This window comes from Primulina tabacum, unplaced genomic scaffold, assembly GCF_025594145.1.
Source record: "Primulina tabacum isolate GXHZ01 unplaced genomic scaffold, ASM2559414v2 Contig526, whole genome shotgun sequence".
Classification (NCBI taxonomy): Eukaryota; Viridiplantae; Streptophyta; class Magnoliopsida; order Lamiales; family Gesneriaceae; genus Primulina; species Primulina tabacum.
The window spans coordinates 27,154-43,289 of record NW_027459774.1 but is presented as its reverse complement, the minus strand read 5'-3'; the positions used below and the strand labels follow the sequence as shown (position 1 = coordinate 43,289).

Genomic DNA, 16,136 nt, shown 5'->3' with positions numbered 1-16,136 from the left:
TTTGATCATATCGAATCTGAAATTTTTCGATATTTACTAGGAATTTCCAAAATGTTCATTTTTATTTCTAATGCTTTAAACACATCCCAATAACGATTTAACATTTCACAAATCATAAATTCTCAAACTAATAAGCTAAATTCGAAATATTATCTAAATAAATTTCGAAAATTAGCTTAATACCTCCAATCGACTCCGATATAGCACCTACAATCAATAATCCAATATATATTAATTATTGGAACTCAATTGAATTAAATTGCCCAAAATTCGAAACCCTAAAATCTGAATTATACCTCTAAAATTTTAACAATTGCTCAAAGTTTCGAATTTAAGCTTCAAACAACTTAACACAAGCTTTCTTCCAACTTTTCCGGCGAAAACAGGCGGCGGTCTCCGACGGGTTTCCGGGAGTCGCAAGTTTTCTGCGAAATTTTGGTATCAATGGATAGCTCTCGTCGAGAGGATTCCGAAAATATGCTTACTTTCGAAAATCGTTGAAAGTTGGTGGAATTACGGGCAGTCAAAGGCAGAAGAAATCGTTTGACTTTTACGGACAGAAGTTACGGGAGAGAGAAAAGCGCTTCTGATTCTTTCTTTTACCTTCTGTACATTATTTTATATTATTTAATTAATTAATAAAACAAATGGGCTGGGCTTGGGTGTTATAACGTGGGCTGGGCTCTCACAGTTTGGACAGAACCTCTGGCGCCCGAGCGGTAGAAAATGACCGCTCGAGCGCCAGTGTAGAACAAACTAGTGCTCGGACAGAACGTTCCGCGCCCGAGCGGTAGTTTTTGACCGCCCGAGCGCGGTGCAAGTGACACTCGGGGACATAATGTCTCGCGCTCGGGCGCGAGAATTCTACCGCCCGAGCGCGAATGCGGTGGAGATAAGAATAAGTTTTTTCTTCTTTCTTTCTTCACTTTTCTTTCAGCAACTTCGAGGGAATACGAGAGATTTCAATTTTTTTCGTCCGAATCGACTTCGAAACGTTATCTAAACGCGAAACAAATTATATATTCGGAATCTTCGTGTCGAGAGCTTCCTTTTGAGGTAAATTTCTTCTAGTTTCAGCAGCTCTAAATATTAAAGTTCTGGAATAGCATGTATTTGAAGTTGATTTCAATATATGCGATAGAATAACCGACAAGAAACTCGTATTCGAAGTCGGAATTGAATTATGTTATGATTTTGATTTGATATGAATTTTTGAAATTTCAAAAGATATTTGAAACTCATATTGTTGAATTTGACTGATGTTATTGATTGAAATAAATTTGTTATTGATGTAGATAGATTATTATACTGATATCTTCAAGCTACATCAATTGGAAACGAAGAATTGAGGTATGTTGCGACCAGGTAACATACGACAGGTATCTGTATTATATGATATATGTTTGATTGATTTGATTGAGAATATGTGTCTATATGCCTTATGTGATGACTTGATGTGGCATACATGATATTGTGATTGGAATATCGATGTATAAAATAAATATTTTGTTAACACACATCGTTTGATGCATACATCGATACATGACATGCACGTTGAGCTATGATCCTTGGATACCCTGATATGATTTGATTTGATTCTGGGGTTTGTGAACACAATGCTATGTTTGGTATTATATGACCCTTAAAGCATAGTCATTTGTGGCCTCGATGATTGATTGAGATTTGGGATTTGATGGCGCTTTGTCGACGCTATCATACGAGTATCCCTGATTGAGGTCGGTGTGCTAGCTCGAGCATTGATTTGATAGCGATTCGATTGATTTTGACATGTGCTAAGTGGATGGGCATTTGACCTGATACCTCCACGACATACATGCATTGCATATCATGTATCATTGTTTAGATACTTGTGGTATATATGATGGTTGTTCCACACGAAGCTTTGCTCACCCCCAAGGGTGGCTGTTGTTGTCTTTATGTGTGGACAATGGTAGGTACTCCAGGATATCAGGAGGCCGGAGAGAGTACTTCTGTAGGAAGTCACAGTATGCGATGAGGTTTTCTATTTTTCCAGTATATATATATATATACATATATATATATATATGTATGTATGTGTATGTATCTATATATCGGGGCATGTCCCGATGATATGAGTTTTTTGTATGTGGTTGGATTTGATTATGTGTGGGCATATGTTATGAGGTTAGATGAAATACTATTTTAGTATTCAAATAAGATGTTTTGGGCTCATCGTAAAGAAAATTTAAACTCGTTTTCCGCTGTAATTAATTAACCCTAATCAGATTGCATTGTAATAATGATTAGGAGCTAAGGGCCCCACACATGACTAGTACGTAGAATCTTTATTTTGTCTCGGGTTGAAAGACTAATAGTGTACAACCATAATTATTGACTAATCCACTCATGATAAACACTTGGAAAGTTCAAGTGAAAGTTGTTCAAGGACTCATCATATGATCATTCATCTGCATGATTGGACATCTTGATGCTCGTACAATTGAAATGTGGTGTTCATATCACATATGTTAGTCTCGAGCTCGAGCAACATTTATCCTTATTTTAGTATGTTAAATCGACTCGGAACAATTTTAGAATATATTGTAACTAAAATGAGTTTCATGATCGACGTGATATGTAAGACCTCATTGTATTATAGTATAATCAAGGTTTTTATCTATACAACTTAAATGAGTATACAGATAAAGTAAATATTATAATTTGTTAAAACGTAAAATACTAATAAAATTAAGATTGTTTATTATATAAGAGTTGATTAATTCAAAGTCACAAATTGACTTGATGGACATCTACTATAACCATAGCAAGCCAACTTGCCTCACCCAACTTACTGGCAGGATGTCGATCAACCCGCTCACCGTGCTAGCCCATTCTGGGAGGATTATAAATTACTTGTTAGATATTGGTCCCAACACTTGAGAAGATAATAATAAATTTGAGCAAGTGATTTGAATATCACAAAAATTCATGTGAGACGGTTTTACATGTTAATTTTGTGAGACATATTTTATTTCTATCACGTATAAAAAATATTATTTTTTATTCCAAAAAATTACTTTTTATCGTAAATATGAGTATGATTGACTACTTTCATGAATAAAGATACGAAAGATCATATAATAAGACATATATTTTTTGGATATTATGTGGAGAGTAAATCCACGGTGTACATGTAAAATGATGGTCACATGGACTTTATTATTGTTGATCAACACATGAGACGTTACCCGGCTAGCATCGAATTCACCCCCGATTACGCCAACTCTAAGTTCAATATCGGCAATTGGTTAACCCAAGAAATTGTATTATTTTCCAAAATATCTAAAAAAAGAAAAAAAACGAAATTGTACCAAATACTCCTACTAACGTGTTGGCTGACGCTATGTTTGTGCAAATACGAAAACGCCCTCTGGCGACAGAATCGTCTTATTTTACAGAACAATCTAGAGATACATTGAACCTGGACACTCCATCTTTTGGCCTATAAAATCCCCTCCTATGTATCAGGTGAACGTATCCAGATACATTGTTTCATAAACAAAACAGTTGACTTCGATTCTACCTATGGCTCCCAGCATTGCGATTGCCTCCACCGCGCAGACGAAACAGAACACGGCGGCGGAGGTGGAACTGCGGCGGAGGAATGAGGAGTTGGAGATGGAGCTGAAGAGGAGCTCGGAGAGGGAAGAGATAATGAGGGAGGAGTTGATGAGGGTGTGGAAGCGGGTGACGGTGGCGGAGGAGGCGGAGGAGAGGCTGTGCCGCCAACTCGGCGAGCTTGAGGCGGAGGCCGTGGAACAAGCCAGGGAATACAGGACTCAGATCTTGGAGTTGATGAGAAAGCTTTCTTACGCTAATTAAACAACTCCAATAATTCACCATCTCCCTCGCTCGATTAGGGTTATCAAATCTTTTTCTTCTTTGATTTTGTATTAGTTTCTATTTTTCATGTTTGAATCGGAACATTTCGTAATTTTGCAATCTAATTAAAATTTTGAAAGTTTGTAATTATAGCTATTTTTATTAAGCAATTATTAAATTTGGGGTGGTTTTATTATTATAGACATTTCAATTTTTTTACGTGGGAATGGAAGGTGAATTTGACTTTGTAGACATGATATTATGTGAACAACGTTACGTCGAGTTTATGATATGCGTGGCTGGCAAGGATAGAGACGGCTTAAATTTAGCAAAAGATGGAACTAAAAATTAATTGCATGTGGAGAAAAGACGTATTATAATTACAAAAGTCAGGACAAAAAAGAAAAGAAAAAAGAAGGGGTTCAAAGTGGTAGATTGAGACCGATTATTTGTCGTTTAAAGACACTTTTGGATAACGAACGAAGCTGATTTTCTTGTAAGAACAAATTATTAGGTTTATAATAAAGATTTATTTGTGAAAACGAGAGATACATGCTATGAGCGATCTCCTTGTGGTGCAGGTGCAGGTGCAGGTGCAGGTGCAGCATTCAAAGAGACGTGATGCGGTTTAGAGATTCCAATTGATTGGACAATAGATTTTTTGCTCAAATCTTACGGAAGAAATAATATGCGACACATTAACTCCTTATTAAATTTTCATTTAATCAAAAATACAACTCTTAGCGATGCTACTTTTACTATTAATACCTCGTCAATATTAATCAAATGACTATGAATGAGTCATATTTTATCATTTTTTTTCTTCCTATTTGTTCCCTATGAAATACTTTTATTTGCAGGACCCAAACAATAGACTTTTTTTCCTTTCCATAAAAAAAGGCATCTAAAATTGAGAATTATTGAAGATTAAAAAAAAAAGAGTAAATTAGCCTGGATTGAATTTGGGTCCAATAATTAGTTAAAATATGTCTTCCGTACAATAACTTTACGAAGATCAAATTCAAGAGGATGTCTTGTTTGAGACGTTATTATAAATTTATATTCATGAGACGGGTTAATTCGATATATATATGTGATTAAAAATAATATTTTTGACATAAATGTATTATTTTTTATAAATCAAGTCGGACTACAGATATGTCTAACAAAATTATTCTGCAAGACTATTTGAAAATATTTTTAAAAAAAAAAAATCATTTTAAACCAATTCATTGTGTGACTTGTTTTAATATCTTCTCATTTTTAAATTAGTCCAACCACTTGTTAGAAAATGATGCCCCACATATAACTCCAAACACAATTTTAAAAAATAAATGGAACTAAATATAATTTCTTCCTACTAACGTGTTGGGTTGGGTTGACAATACGTAAAAACAAAAATTTACATGATGCTGTTTTGCATATCAATTTTATTATACAGTTCAATTATAAAAAAATTGTTTTTTATATTAAAATATTACTTTTTACTGCAAGTATCGACCGAGATCGACTCGTTTCATAGATATAAATTTGTGATACATTTTCACGAGAGACCTAATCGTATGCAAATACAAAAATGCCCTCCCTCGCAATTGAAAATTTGGAGGAGGCCATAAATGACGTGTTTTAGAAAAAGAAAAGGAATAATACTTTGTTTAATAAAGAAGAACAACACATGTCATCAAGCATCAATCGTTAAATAAATCTTTTTATAAAGTAAATTAATTAATAATCTTTAGAACTCCTAAATAAATCATTTTTATAAAGTTCAGAAAACTAAATTATATATATAAGATTGTTTTTATATACTATTCAATATACATGATACCCCATGGATGGGCCTAGCCCAAATAGAAGACATGGATGAGCTCACTACTTTTGGCTCATCCCTAGTTCAAATGGAAGACAAGACCATCAAGAGCCCAATTATCCTCCTATAAATACCAGGTTTGATTGTTCAGTTAGGCCTATTCACTATATTGTTTTCAGCAGCACCCTTAGCTGCTCCTCTATATATCCTCAGTCACTGACTTGAGCGTCGGAGGGGCTACGCCAGGACCCCCTCCTGGCCCCCTCCTCTTAACGGTCTTTTTCGTGATTTCAGGCTCAGGATAATTTCAAAACCTGCGTCTGGACTAGTGACACTTGCTGGAATTAGACCTTAAATTTTCCGTGAATATCAATATAGATGAAGGTATGTTTTAAAATTTAAATATATTTTTATTTAATATAATTAAGAAGCATCCTTTTATACATACCTCCTATTTTATTTTAAAAAAATTATAGTTGGTTTGCTTAGTCCTATTTTATTTTAAAAAAATTATAGTTGGTTTGCTTAGTTTAAAACTATATGAACAACTATGTTTTCCTTAATCATTTTTTTGTAAAATCAAGTTAATCAATGTCAATTTGGGAAAATTATTTTTGATTTGCACAAACTGGATTTTTAAAATTAAAAGTGGTATAATAATTTTCGTAGAAAAAAAAATATCTTGTAGGATTTTTCTGTGTAAATATTAATGAATAGCTATCAAGAGTTATTCGGCTCTTTATAAATGTTTATATTTGTATTGTCTTCAGTAATAATATAAGATTAAATTTTCTATAAGAATTAACTAAATCGAATCAACTCAAATATTATTTTGTGTTTAAATTATTGAAGGTGGGTCAAATTTAGATATAATTTTAAAAACTTAACCAATATTTTTCAGTTGAAAAAATATAATTTTTTGTTTTTAAATTTTTTTATTACAAATATTATAAGTAATTTCTGATCATATTGAAAAAAACTTAGATTCTATGGCTTCGAGTGTTGTGATTGCTTCCCCAGCACAGGCGAAGGCAGGTCACCAGCACACGGCTGCGGACTGCGGTTGAGGAATGAGTTGGAAATGTAACTGAAAAAGAGTTTAGGGAAGGAGTTGATCAACGTGTTGAAGCGAGTGACGGTGGCGGAGGAGGTTGTGCCACCAGCTCAAGGCGGAGGCTGTGCCCTTGTTGAACAAGCAAAGGAATACAAGACTCGGATTTTGGAGTTGATGAGACAGCCTTCTTACGCTAAAGAACTCCTCCAATAATTGACCATATCTTAAATTAAGATCCAACTTTTATTTTCCTTTTTTTGTATACATAAGTCTGATTATTTTTTTTCCTTTTCTTTTTAACATGAAAAATCTGCTCAATTTTGCAAACGTGTACCTGTTTCATATTCTGTTCAATTTTGCAAACATGTACTTGTTTAACATTCTAACCAACCAGCTATACTTTATAAGTATCAAACAGATAACATAGACATCTATAGATAATGGGAATCAAATATTATCGAACAGATGTTGAATACGTGTAGCATAACACAACCACAGGACATTACGATATAACAAAATTGTTGATGCTTTTTTCATCTGGAAGAAGAATCAACTCTTTTAGAGCAAAGGGTACTTAGCGATTGGCCTTTCGACTTTCTTTCAACTCTGGGTCCCTGTGAAGAAAAGGAGAATCTTGATTTGAAGACGAGTTTTCTTTATGATATTGCAACAGAGTTCTGCAGATTAAGAATGGATGATACCTCTCTATGTGGTCGAGAATAAGCAATCTTGGTCCCGGTGGTATTTTCACATCTCTGAGAGCACTGAAATTGTAACGATGAATATTGAGCGCTGAGTTTAAGTTGGACATATCAAATCTTACAATGAACGACTTACCTATCAGTTAGTAATGGTAAAGTGTTGTCTGTTAATAACCCTTTCTTGAAATTCTTCTCGTAGTTCTGCAGGCCAAGATTACTCAGAATGGTTCTTGTTTTCACGTAGTTCACATCTTCAGTTGGTGATTGCGAAAACTTCTGTCCCAGCTGCATTAATCGATACAAAAATTCTCAGGATAGGGACATTGACTATTTATTGCCTATGAGCAATAACAGAGATATCGATATTATGAATATCTGAAAAAAGCTGGATGTTATTCAGTAGCAAATTGGATCACCTGGTAAATTCCACCTTGCACAAGTGCAAAGAAAAGGCCAGAGGTAACAGCATTTGCTGCCAGATTCGGCCCACCCATACCGCTTATTAATGTAAACATGGCACCAGAACCAAAAGCTGCAACCATACTGCAATCACCAACCAACAAGCTAAATACACAGAAAAAATTATGAAAATTCAAACATCCATCCAAGCATGTGTATGTCATGGAACCTGCCGAATAAGGAATGATCAATGAGTAACAAAAATCGGTTCTAGTACGGAATCCCATAAAACATCCTACTTGAATCCAGGGTTGAGGTCCAAAACCTGAGGCTCAAAAGTCAGAATCCTCAGAGTTTGTGCTTGAGCCTACACTTTTAATCTCGTAGGCAAGCTCGGGCCTTAATATGATAGTTTGATTATGTGCCCTCTATCTTCACAAGTTCTTCAATGATTCACCTCAATACAGTATGTTTGACTGGAGATAATTTCATTTACATCCAAAAGGACAAACCATCTAAAACCATATTGCAGGTAAACGGGAGATTTAGAGTATAAGCTAAATATCTCATGATTGAGATGTGACAAGAAAAAAATAAAATAGATCACATTTTGAATTGTTCTCCATTGTGATGCAAGAGCAGTTGTTATTGATTGGTTAGCATACTGTAATCGAATAAGAAATCCACTACATAAGCTACCATGATACTTTGACCCCTCACTGTCGGGAACCAATGAAAAAGAATACAGCTTCAATGAACTCTACTCAAATTCATTAGTTATTTAACACAACCTTTTTATTTTCTAAAAACAACTTATAATTAGCTGAAACTACATAAAAAGGTAATGTTCTGGAAATACGGGACAGTTAAGTAACCAATTTTGATACTCATTCCCAAAAACAGGAAAAAAATGCTTGACTGACTTTCAAGAAAAAAATGTGTGAGGCGCTTTCTAATATCCGTGATCAGGCACAATCACAAACAAACAGGGGCTTGAGGCACATCAAATGCCAGTTACCATAATACATCACATGTATAGACATAAAGAAATATGTCTTTATTCAAACATAGCCAGACCTAGATTGAACATCCTCCTTGCCTCTCAATCTTTTCAAGACGCAAGAAATGCCAGCATTGGTGCCTGTCATGACAGCAAAATTGCGTGCTTGTACCAAAGGACCTCCTGCAAAAGCCTGAACACAAACATGACATGTAACCTTACACGTGTCACAAAATCTATCATGCACACGAGCATGTTAAGCAAAAGAACTCCACGATCAGTTAAATTTTGATAAAAGTAAACCAAATGCCATAAAACAAAATGCAGTATCCAAACCTATCAAATCAAAATTATGACCTTAAATTTCCATCATGAAATTCTTCTTTATAACGAATAAAAGGTTTCCTCATTATGACCTTCACCAAAATGCAGTATCCAAACCTATCAACTCAAAATCTTTGGAGTAAATATTTAGTTTAAAAGCTCGAGTCCTACATCAGAAATCCACAAAATTTGGAAAGCTTTATCAAACACTGAATAAAATCCATTTTAAAAAATTAGTTGAAGACAGGAAGGATTAGATATATAAAGCAACCGCATCGACCCTAAGTAATCAAGAATAGCAAGAAATCTCAGCACTGTAGAAAGGATATGTTCGCCATGCCATACATGGATGCAGAAGGTTCGTAGAAAATCAAGAATGAGTCGCAAAAGGTGCGGAAAAAGTTAGTCTTGAAGAAAATTTAATAACCCAAGATACACCCACAAAAAAATAATTTGAAGCAGACAAACCAATAAAAGAGTATATACGCATAAAAAAGCAAAGTAAAGCGATTGGGAGAGGAGAGGATTGAATTTTTTTTTTAAAAAAAACGGTAAAGGAACCTGAGCTTGTTTGAGAGACGCCATAGCTTCTGGATTGAGGCCGGCAGCGTTCGGCGGCGCAACCAAGGAGGAAACATCACCAGTGAGCGTTCCCATGAAACCACCGATGGCGGCTCCTTGGACACCGCTTGTGGTGGTTACGACTGCGGCTTCCACCGCCAACGACTGCTTCGCTAGCCAATCTTTGAATCTCGTCTCCACCTCCCTAAATTTGGCCTGCGCCAAAGCTATTGGATTCTGCTCCGCTTGCCCCGTGAAACCGCCGGCTCTGGTCGGAATTCCCAACACCATAACTCCTTGCTTACTTTCGCCCATATTCTACGAATCAATGAGAAGAGACTGGACGGCAATCGGATAACACGAAAAAAACCCACAATTAGGGTTTTCAAATTTATGACCGTAACACGTGGTTTGAGAGCAATTATTATCTGAGAAAGAAAAACAATCAAATTTTGATTGTCGTATTGTTTAAAAAATTCGAGTAAATTATTTTTGTGTAATGAAATTCTATGAGTGTTTTATTTTCTTGTATTTATATTATATTATTAAATTTGAGATTTTTAAAATAATTATTTTAGAAGATATTAAAATATTTAATTTTATAATTATCTTCTTAATATATTAAAAACTTCCTCAAGTTATCCTATATTTTACATAGAAAAAATTTAAAACAAAATATTCCTTTTAGATCGAACAACTCTTCTAAATTGAAAATAATTTCGTGTTAATTATTTAATATTATTTGATAAAATTAAATAATACTAATAATAATAATAACATATGCAATACGTGTGTATCTTTTACTAGTATAAACATATGTTTTATAACAATTTTAATTATGTGAAAATTTAGTTGCTTGATAATGAAAATTAAGGAGTAAATATATTTGAAATTGGAGCAAAGTATTTCATTATGTATTAACACCATAAGTCAATTATAATTTTTGATGAAGTGATTGATGCTTGATCCAAAAACATTTATTTGAAAAATATATCCAAATTATTTATACAAAAGTGAACAATTTTATAATATAAAAATACAAAATGATAGAGTCTGTCCAAAACAAGTCAACATAAGAAATTTACATTCAAAAAGAATCCAAATAAATCAAACCATTCAAATACAAACATCATAAATCTGTAATTCTGTTAATGCCAAAAAATATGGATAAATAGCATTTATTCAATAATTAGTCTCCTAATTACGAGCAAACAATAACAACTGAAAATAATATTAATCAGAAGGCTTTCAGGTACATTTTTGGCAATTATGTACATTGTTACCTTGAGAAAAGCCATTTCACTAATCAATCCTAAAACATTTAATGAATAAACATAAGAAAAAACAAAATTAGAACGAATCATATAATAAACAAAAAAAAAATTCATTGGGGAGAGGCAGAATAATTTAAGTATTCGAATTCCCTTAAACAAATTATTTGTTCACTTTATTTTAAGTTTTATCACAAAATATCTTATGAGATAATCTCACGGATCAATTTTATAATATGGATCTACGGCCCGATTTGACTCATGAAAAAATATTAATTTTTACGTCAAAACTATTATTTTTATTACAAATATGGACTAGATCGACTCGATTCACGATTATAGATTTGTAAGACTGTCTCATAAGAGACATACTCTAATTTTTAATATATGCTTTGAACACAATTTAATTACTTATCATGTATGCTCCCAGTTCCATAGTTGTCTTATTTGCTATATCATTCATCAATCACCAATTTTTTTTGTATAATTGTGAGTTCACACATGTTCGTGTAATTTATGATATCTTTGTTCCACTTGAGAAAAATTAAAGATTTAAAATGAGTTTATAATGAGATATAATTGACTTGTATAATAACTTGTATTAACATTTTAGTAAAGCGAGCACAAATACAAAATAGTTGTTATAGATGTTGATTGTATAGTTGCAGAAGTGTAGAACTGGAACCAATGATTGACAAAATGGTATCATAGACGATTAATCACCAGCAGAAACATCGAAAAATAATTATCATACATGATAAAATGTTACATTGTGATAGCCACATATTGAACATGTGGGGCAAAGTTCTCCCCACTGAAGTCATCTTTTTAACTTTTAGGAGCCATTTTAAAAAATTCTCAGCACTGGTGGTTCGAAATCCACCTCTTGAACTTGTAGAAGTCATCTTTAAATTCTCAGTGTTGGTGGATCGAGGGTCAGACCGCGACAGACCATCGCCTTATGAAGGAGAGTAATTGTAATATTTTTGTCCCACATTGTAGAGTTCAAGATTTAAAATAAGTTTATAATGAGATACAATTGATTTTTTTATAGGAAATTGAGTAAATAATTTTTGTAAAATAAGGACGAACACAAAGTAGTTGTTATAAAAATTATTGTACAATCGTGCGAGTGCATGCCTGGGCACGAGACTTGAAACTATTCACCTGTTTCAGCATCTACCACACTTGGAATATTTCCAAGTCGTTCAACTAATCGATATTGAAAAAAAAAAAAAAAAATCGTTTCTTCACTTGCTAACCCAAATAAGAAGCACTAGCAATCTGCTACAACGATCCTGTCAAATAATATATAATTTTTTTTTTTGTAAAAAATGTGTAAAAAACATATCTCAATAATTTGTATATTAAATTACCATCAACGTTACATGGGGTGGGAACCAGGGGATAAAAGGAAAAAATTGATTGTTTAATAATTAATAAAAATATTAATTTTTAAAATAAATGTGGTAAGCTAGCCCAGCTATGGATAATTAAAAATGCAACCGGATTGGGACGATCAGCTCCATCTGCTGGATTTCATTATATTGCTTATATGACCATTGAACCTTTCTGCCTCACATCCTTTAGTACTTAACTCAGAGGTTCCTATTAATATTTGTAAAAGGAACATATGGTTAGTTATTTCTTAAATTCACGGATTGAGAAATCCAAACCTTTCTTGTTTGGGTTTAAAACATAATTTTTCTTCTTCTTTTTTCGATCTGGATATTCAACTGTCTCTCATTGATTTTATGATATTTTTTAACAAATTACATGTGAAAGTACATATATTTTTCATGTAATTTTTTTACTGTTTCAGTACAGAGGTATGACATGCTATTACATATAAAAAGCAGAGACAAGAACAGATATTGTTAAGATTTGGAAGGGTAATAGCTTGGTTGAAGATGAAGCCATTCTTGAAATCTTGCCATGATCTCCTTCTCCAATTCGTGGAGCCGTCGATTCGCCATCGATCCTCCTCATCCTGCATCAAAAAGACAATACATTCTTTAGCAAATGCTAGGTTCTGTATTCTCCAAGATATATATATATATATATAGCATCCACTAAAATTTTGAACCCACAAGAATAAAAAAACCAAGGGGGTCGATTTAACGTAAGTATCCATTACCCATTATTAGGGCAGAATATGATGGCATATTCCAAAGCTTTGCATGTGAAGGTGCTGGTTCCATCATCGAAAGCATAGCTATAAGCTCTAGGACAGGCTCTCTTGAATATCCCCGAATAGAAAGATGGCCTGCATGTTGACGGATTTGCATACTCTCCACTGCAACAATACTCGTCTAGCCTGAACGCGTCACATGCGCTCCTACAAGCCACAATCCCTCCATCTTCATTACTGCCAATCACTTGAAGTTCTTTAGGACAACCTGATGATCAGTTCATTCCATTGTAGAGTTTTTAACCAAGATAAATGATAGAAAACATTTGTTGCACAAAGTTTAACATCTGGGAAGTGGGCCACTAATGGTTTTCATACTTCAACCAATAAACCAAAAGTTCCTTTCAGGCAAATCAGATAGCTAAATTCATAATTACCCATATTTATATCTGCTAGACAGCCTGTGGCGTTGCATCCGATTTGAAACCCTCTTGGTGCAGCAACTAATGGCAGGTTGTATCCATCAACGATGCTAACATCGTAGAAATCTCTGTCTTCTCCGACTCCGAGGGTTATCTCAAATAATGAAGCCGGTGGTGTGGCTCCAAGGCCATCACATTCCAGTCTTCCTCCACAGTCTCCAGTCTCGCAGGACCCAGTACCTGTTTCATCAAATATGCAGCCAGTCCTAGCCCAGATCCGACCAGACCATCCCGGAACGCTTGGAATGGCGATACCCTGGCCTGAATCCAACTGAACCCTGTGGCTGGAAGCTGTGGGGTACCTGAACCGGCTAGAGTCCCTGGCCAAATCGTGAAAGGGCAATTGTTAACAAGTGTAAAGATGCAAGAGAAAGAGTCAATGAAGAAGGAAAAGATGATGAAAGAAGTGAGAAGCTCGCAAGATGCCATGAGTAGTGGAAAACAGGCCGGCTACATATTTGTATCGTACCATGATCAAGAATTCAACGGAGGAACTTCGACAAGCAAAATCATAAATCATTACGTTGCTTTGCAGACTTAATCAGCCGCAATATTCAGAATTTGGGTTTAGCATTTCTTTTCTTTTGTCTTGAATGGACTGTGTGGGAAGCTACCTCTGAAATAAGAAATAAGAATGGAGATAGGAATATACTTGGACCATCTTGGTTAAAATGCATAGGGAATACCCGTTGAAAAGGCTACCCTAAGATTCCCTGTTACATCATAAATACAGATGAACTTTTGTAGACATTCAACAAACTCGGAACAGTTTTGTCCCCATTAATGCAGTGGGACAAAAATCCTCGCTATATCGAAAAACCACTCTCTGTATACAGAAAATCGCCAGTACCGCAAATTTACGAACATAAAATATGTAGGTGCCAACGGTTTCTACAACTACATGAATTATTGCTCCACGCATTTAAAGACACAAAACAACTTCTACGTAGGTAGAAAATTGAACCCATCATTTAGAAGTACTCGTTTTCAATAGGGCAGAGAGGTTGGCTCCCAGCAACTCCACTTCCCCAGTATGAAATTAGTAAATTTGTTGAACAATAATATATGACACACTACGGGATACCCCATATTAAAATGTAACAAATAACGTCAGCCTACTAAACTAACAACGAGTGCAGAAGACCGGTGCAGAACACAACGTACTAAAATTAAGCCAACTTGAGAAATGTCCAATGGATTCGGATAAAGATACAATTTTTAAATTTACGAAGTTTAAAAATGTAATCAAGGTAAGCAGTATCAGTCATCACATGTAATCCTAGACCATTCTAGAGCTACAAAGTTGTTATCGCATTTGCTTCCTGAGACGTGATCGAAGCATCATCCCCATTTAATTTCCAGAGCCATAAAAAATCCAGTGTCCGTAGGCCCGATAGGAGTTCACAAAGAAAGAGGTGGTAACAGGATAGCAACCAAATCAGTCACATTGCTAAGCTAAAGGATGGCTTCAAGGCAAACAGAAGCATATGACTCTGGAGCTCAAATTCCTTTCACAGTTTTGTGACAGGTGATGTCATAGCTCTGTCAAATGAACATCTTCATCATATAATGGGAGAGCACATGTACTTGCCATGTTGTTGGAATGTTTATGACAGGTGAATGACATAGCTTGGCCAGATGAACAGCATCATACAATGGGGAGCACACGTACTTGCCATGTTGGAATGTTTGTGACAGGTGATGAGTCATGAGTGGCATGGCTCGGACAGATGAACATCTTCATCATATATTGGGGAGCACATGTACTTGCCATGTTGGAATGTTTGTCACAGGTGAATGGCATAGCTCGGACATATGAACATCATCATATAATGGGAGTACTTGCCATCGTGCTGGAATGTATGAACCACAAGCTAAAAAGCCAGCTCTTGATTGGAGTAATAGATTGACCGGTAAAACCCCACATGCTCCTGAACCGCAATTCATGGAAGAGAAATATTGTTTCTCCTGCACGACAGAAGAAAGGGAAATGAATTAGAACCTTTTCAAGATATGAAACACATTACTCATATTTCATCAAGACGGAAATTATATATGAAACTCTCCTGTGTGGTACATGTTTTAGCTCCTGCAAAAACAACATAAATTTAAGAATACAAGTGTAGAGCAACTGGAGAAAAATTATAAATAATTAAAGAAATAAATAAAACTAAAACAGAAATAGATTATTTGGTTCCTCCTTGACCTGCAATACAAGGGAAAACCAAAAAAAGGTAAATCAGATGTCCTTCCCGTGAAAAATAAAAATAAAATCCCTTCCTCCTAAACTGAAATGAAATCAACCTGTGTAGAAAATATCAATGATCCACAGTGAATTCGAAATAATAAGTTCTTCGTAAAGCTAAAATGCAAAACAATATAGAAACAAACACCAGATAAAACATATATAAGAATATGCATCTGAATATTATTAAGGAAATAAATGAACTGGGAAAGGAAGAAACAAAAGAAATGATCCACAAACACAATACTTACAACGCGGCACAAGTAAGATAAAGAAAGATGAGCAATTATAATC

The 16,136-nt window shown here is 34.6% G+C and overlaps 2 protein-coding genes, 1 long non-coding RNA gene and 1 pseudogene across 3 annotated transcripts; 2 read left to right on the top strand and 2 right to left on the bottom strand.

Moving 5' to 3' along the window:
* The first annotated feature begins 3,415 nt into the window (after positions 1-3,415).
* On the top strand, positions 3,416-4,063 carry LOC142534451 (protein RESPONSE TO LOW SULFUR 2-like). The gene has a single exon (XM_075641324.1). The coding sequence runs from the start codon at positions 3,568-3,570 to the stop codon at positions 3,862-3,864; it is 297 nt and encodes a 98-aa protein (XP_075497439.1). The 5' UTR covers positions 3,416-3,567; the 3' UTR covers positions 3,865-4,063.
* Positions 4,064-7,166: 3,103 nt separating this feature from the next.
* Positions 7,167-10,115, bottom strand: LOC142534452 (chloroplastic import inner membrane translocase subunit HP30-2-like). The gene is made up of 6 exons (XM_075641325.1): positions 9,714-10,115; positions 8,906-9,021; positions 7,846-7,972; positions 7,566-7,714; positions 7,430-7,492; positions 7,167-7,342 (listed from the first exon to the last, which is right to left on the bottom strand). Exons 1-6 carry the CDS (start codon positions 10,026-10,028, stop codon positions 7,303-7,305), a joined length of 810 nt encoding a protein of 269 aa, XP_075497440.1. The 5' UTR covers positions 10,029-10,115; the 3' UTR covers positions 7,167-7,302.
* A 2,632-nt stretch (positions 10,116-12,747) lies between these two features.
* On the bottom strand, positions 12,748-14,402 carry LOC142534454 (pathogenesis-related thaumatin-like protein 3.5; annotated as a pseudogene).
* Positions 14,403-14,750: 348 nt separating this feature from the next.
* Positions 14,751-15,773, top strand: LOC142534457 (uncharacterized). Its single transcript, XR_012817066.1, has 2 exons — positions 14,751-15,125; positions 15,391-15,773. It is a non-coding gene; the product is annotated as an uncharacterized LOC142534457 (long non-coding RNA).
* Positions 15,774-16,136: the final 363 nt, after the last annotated feature.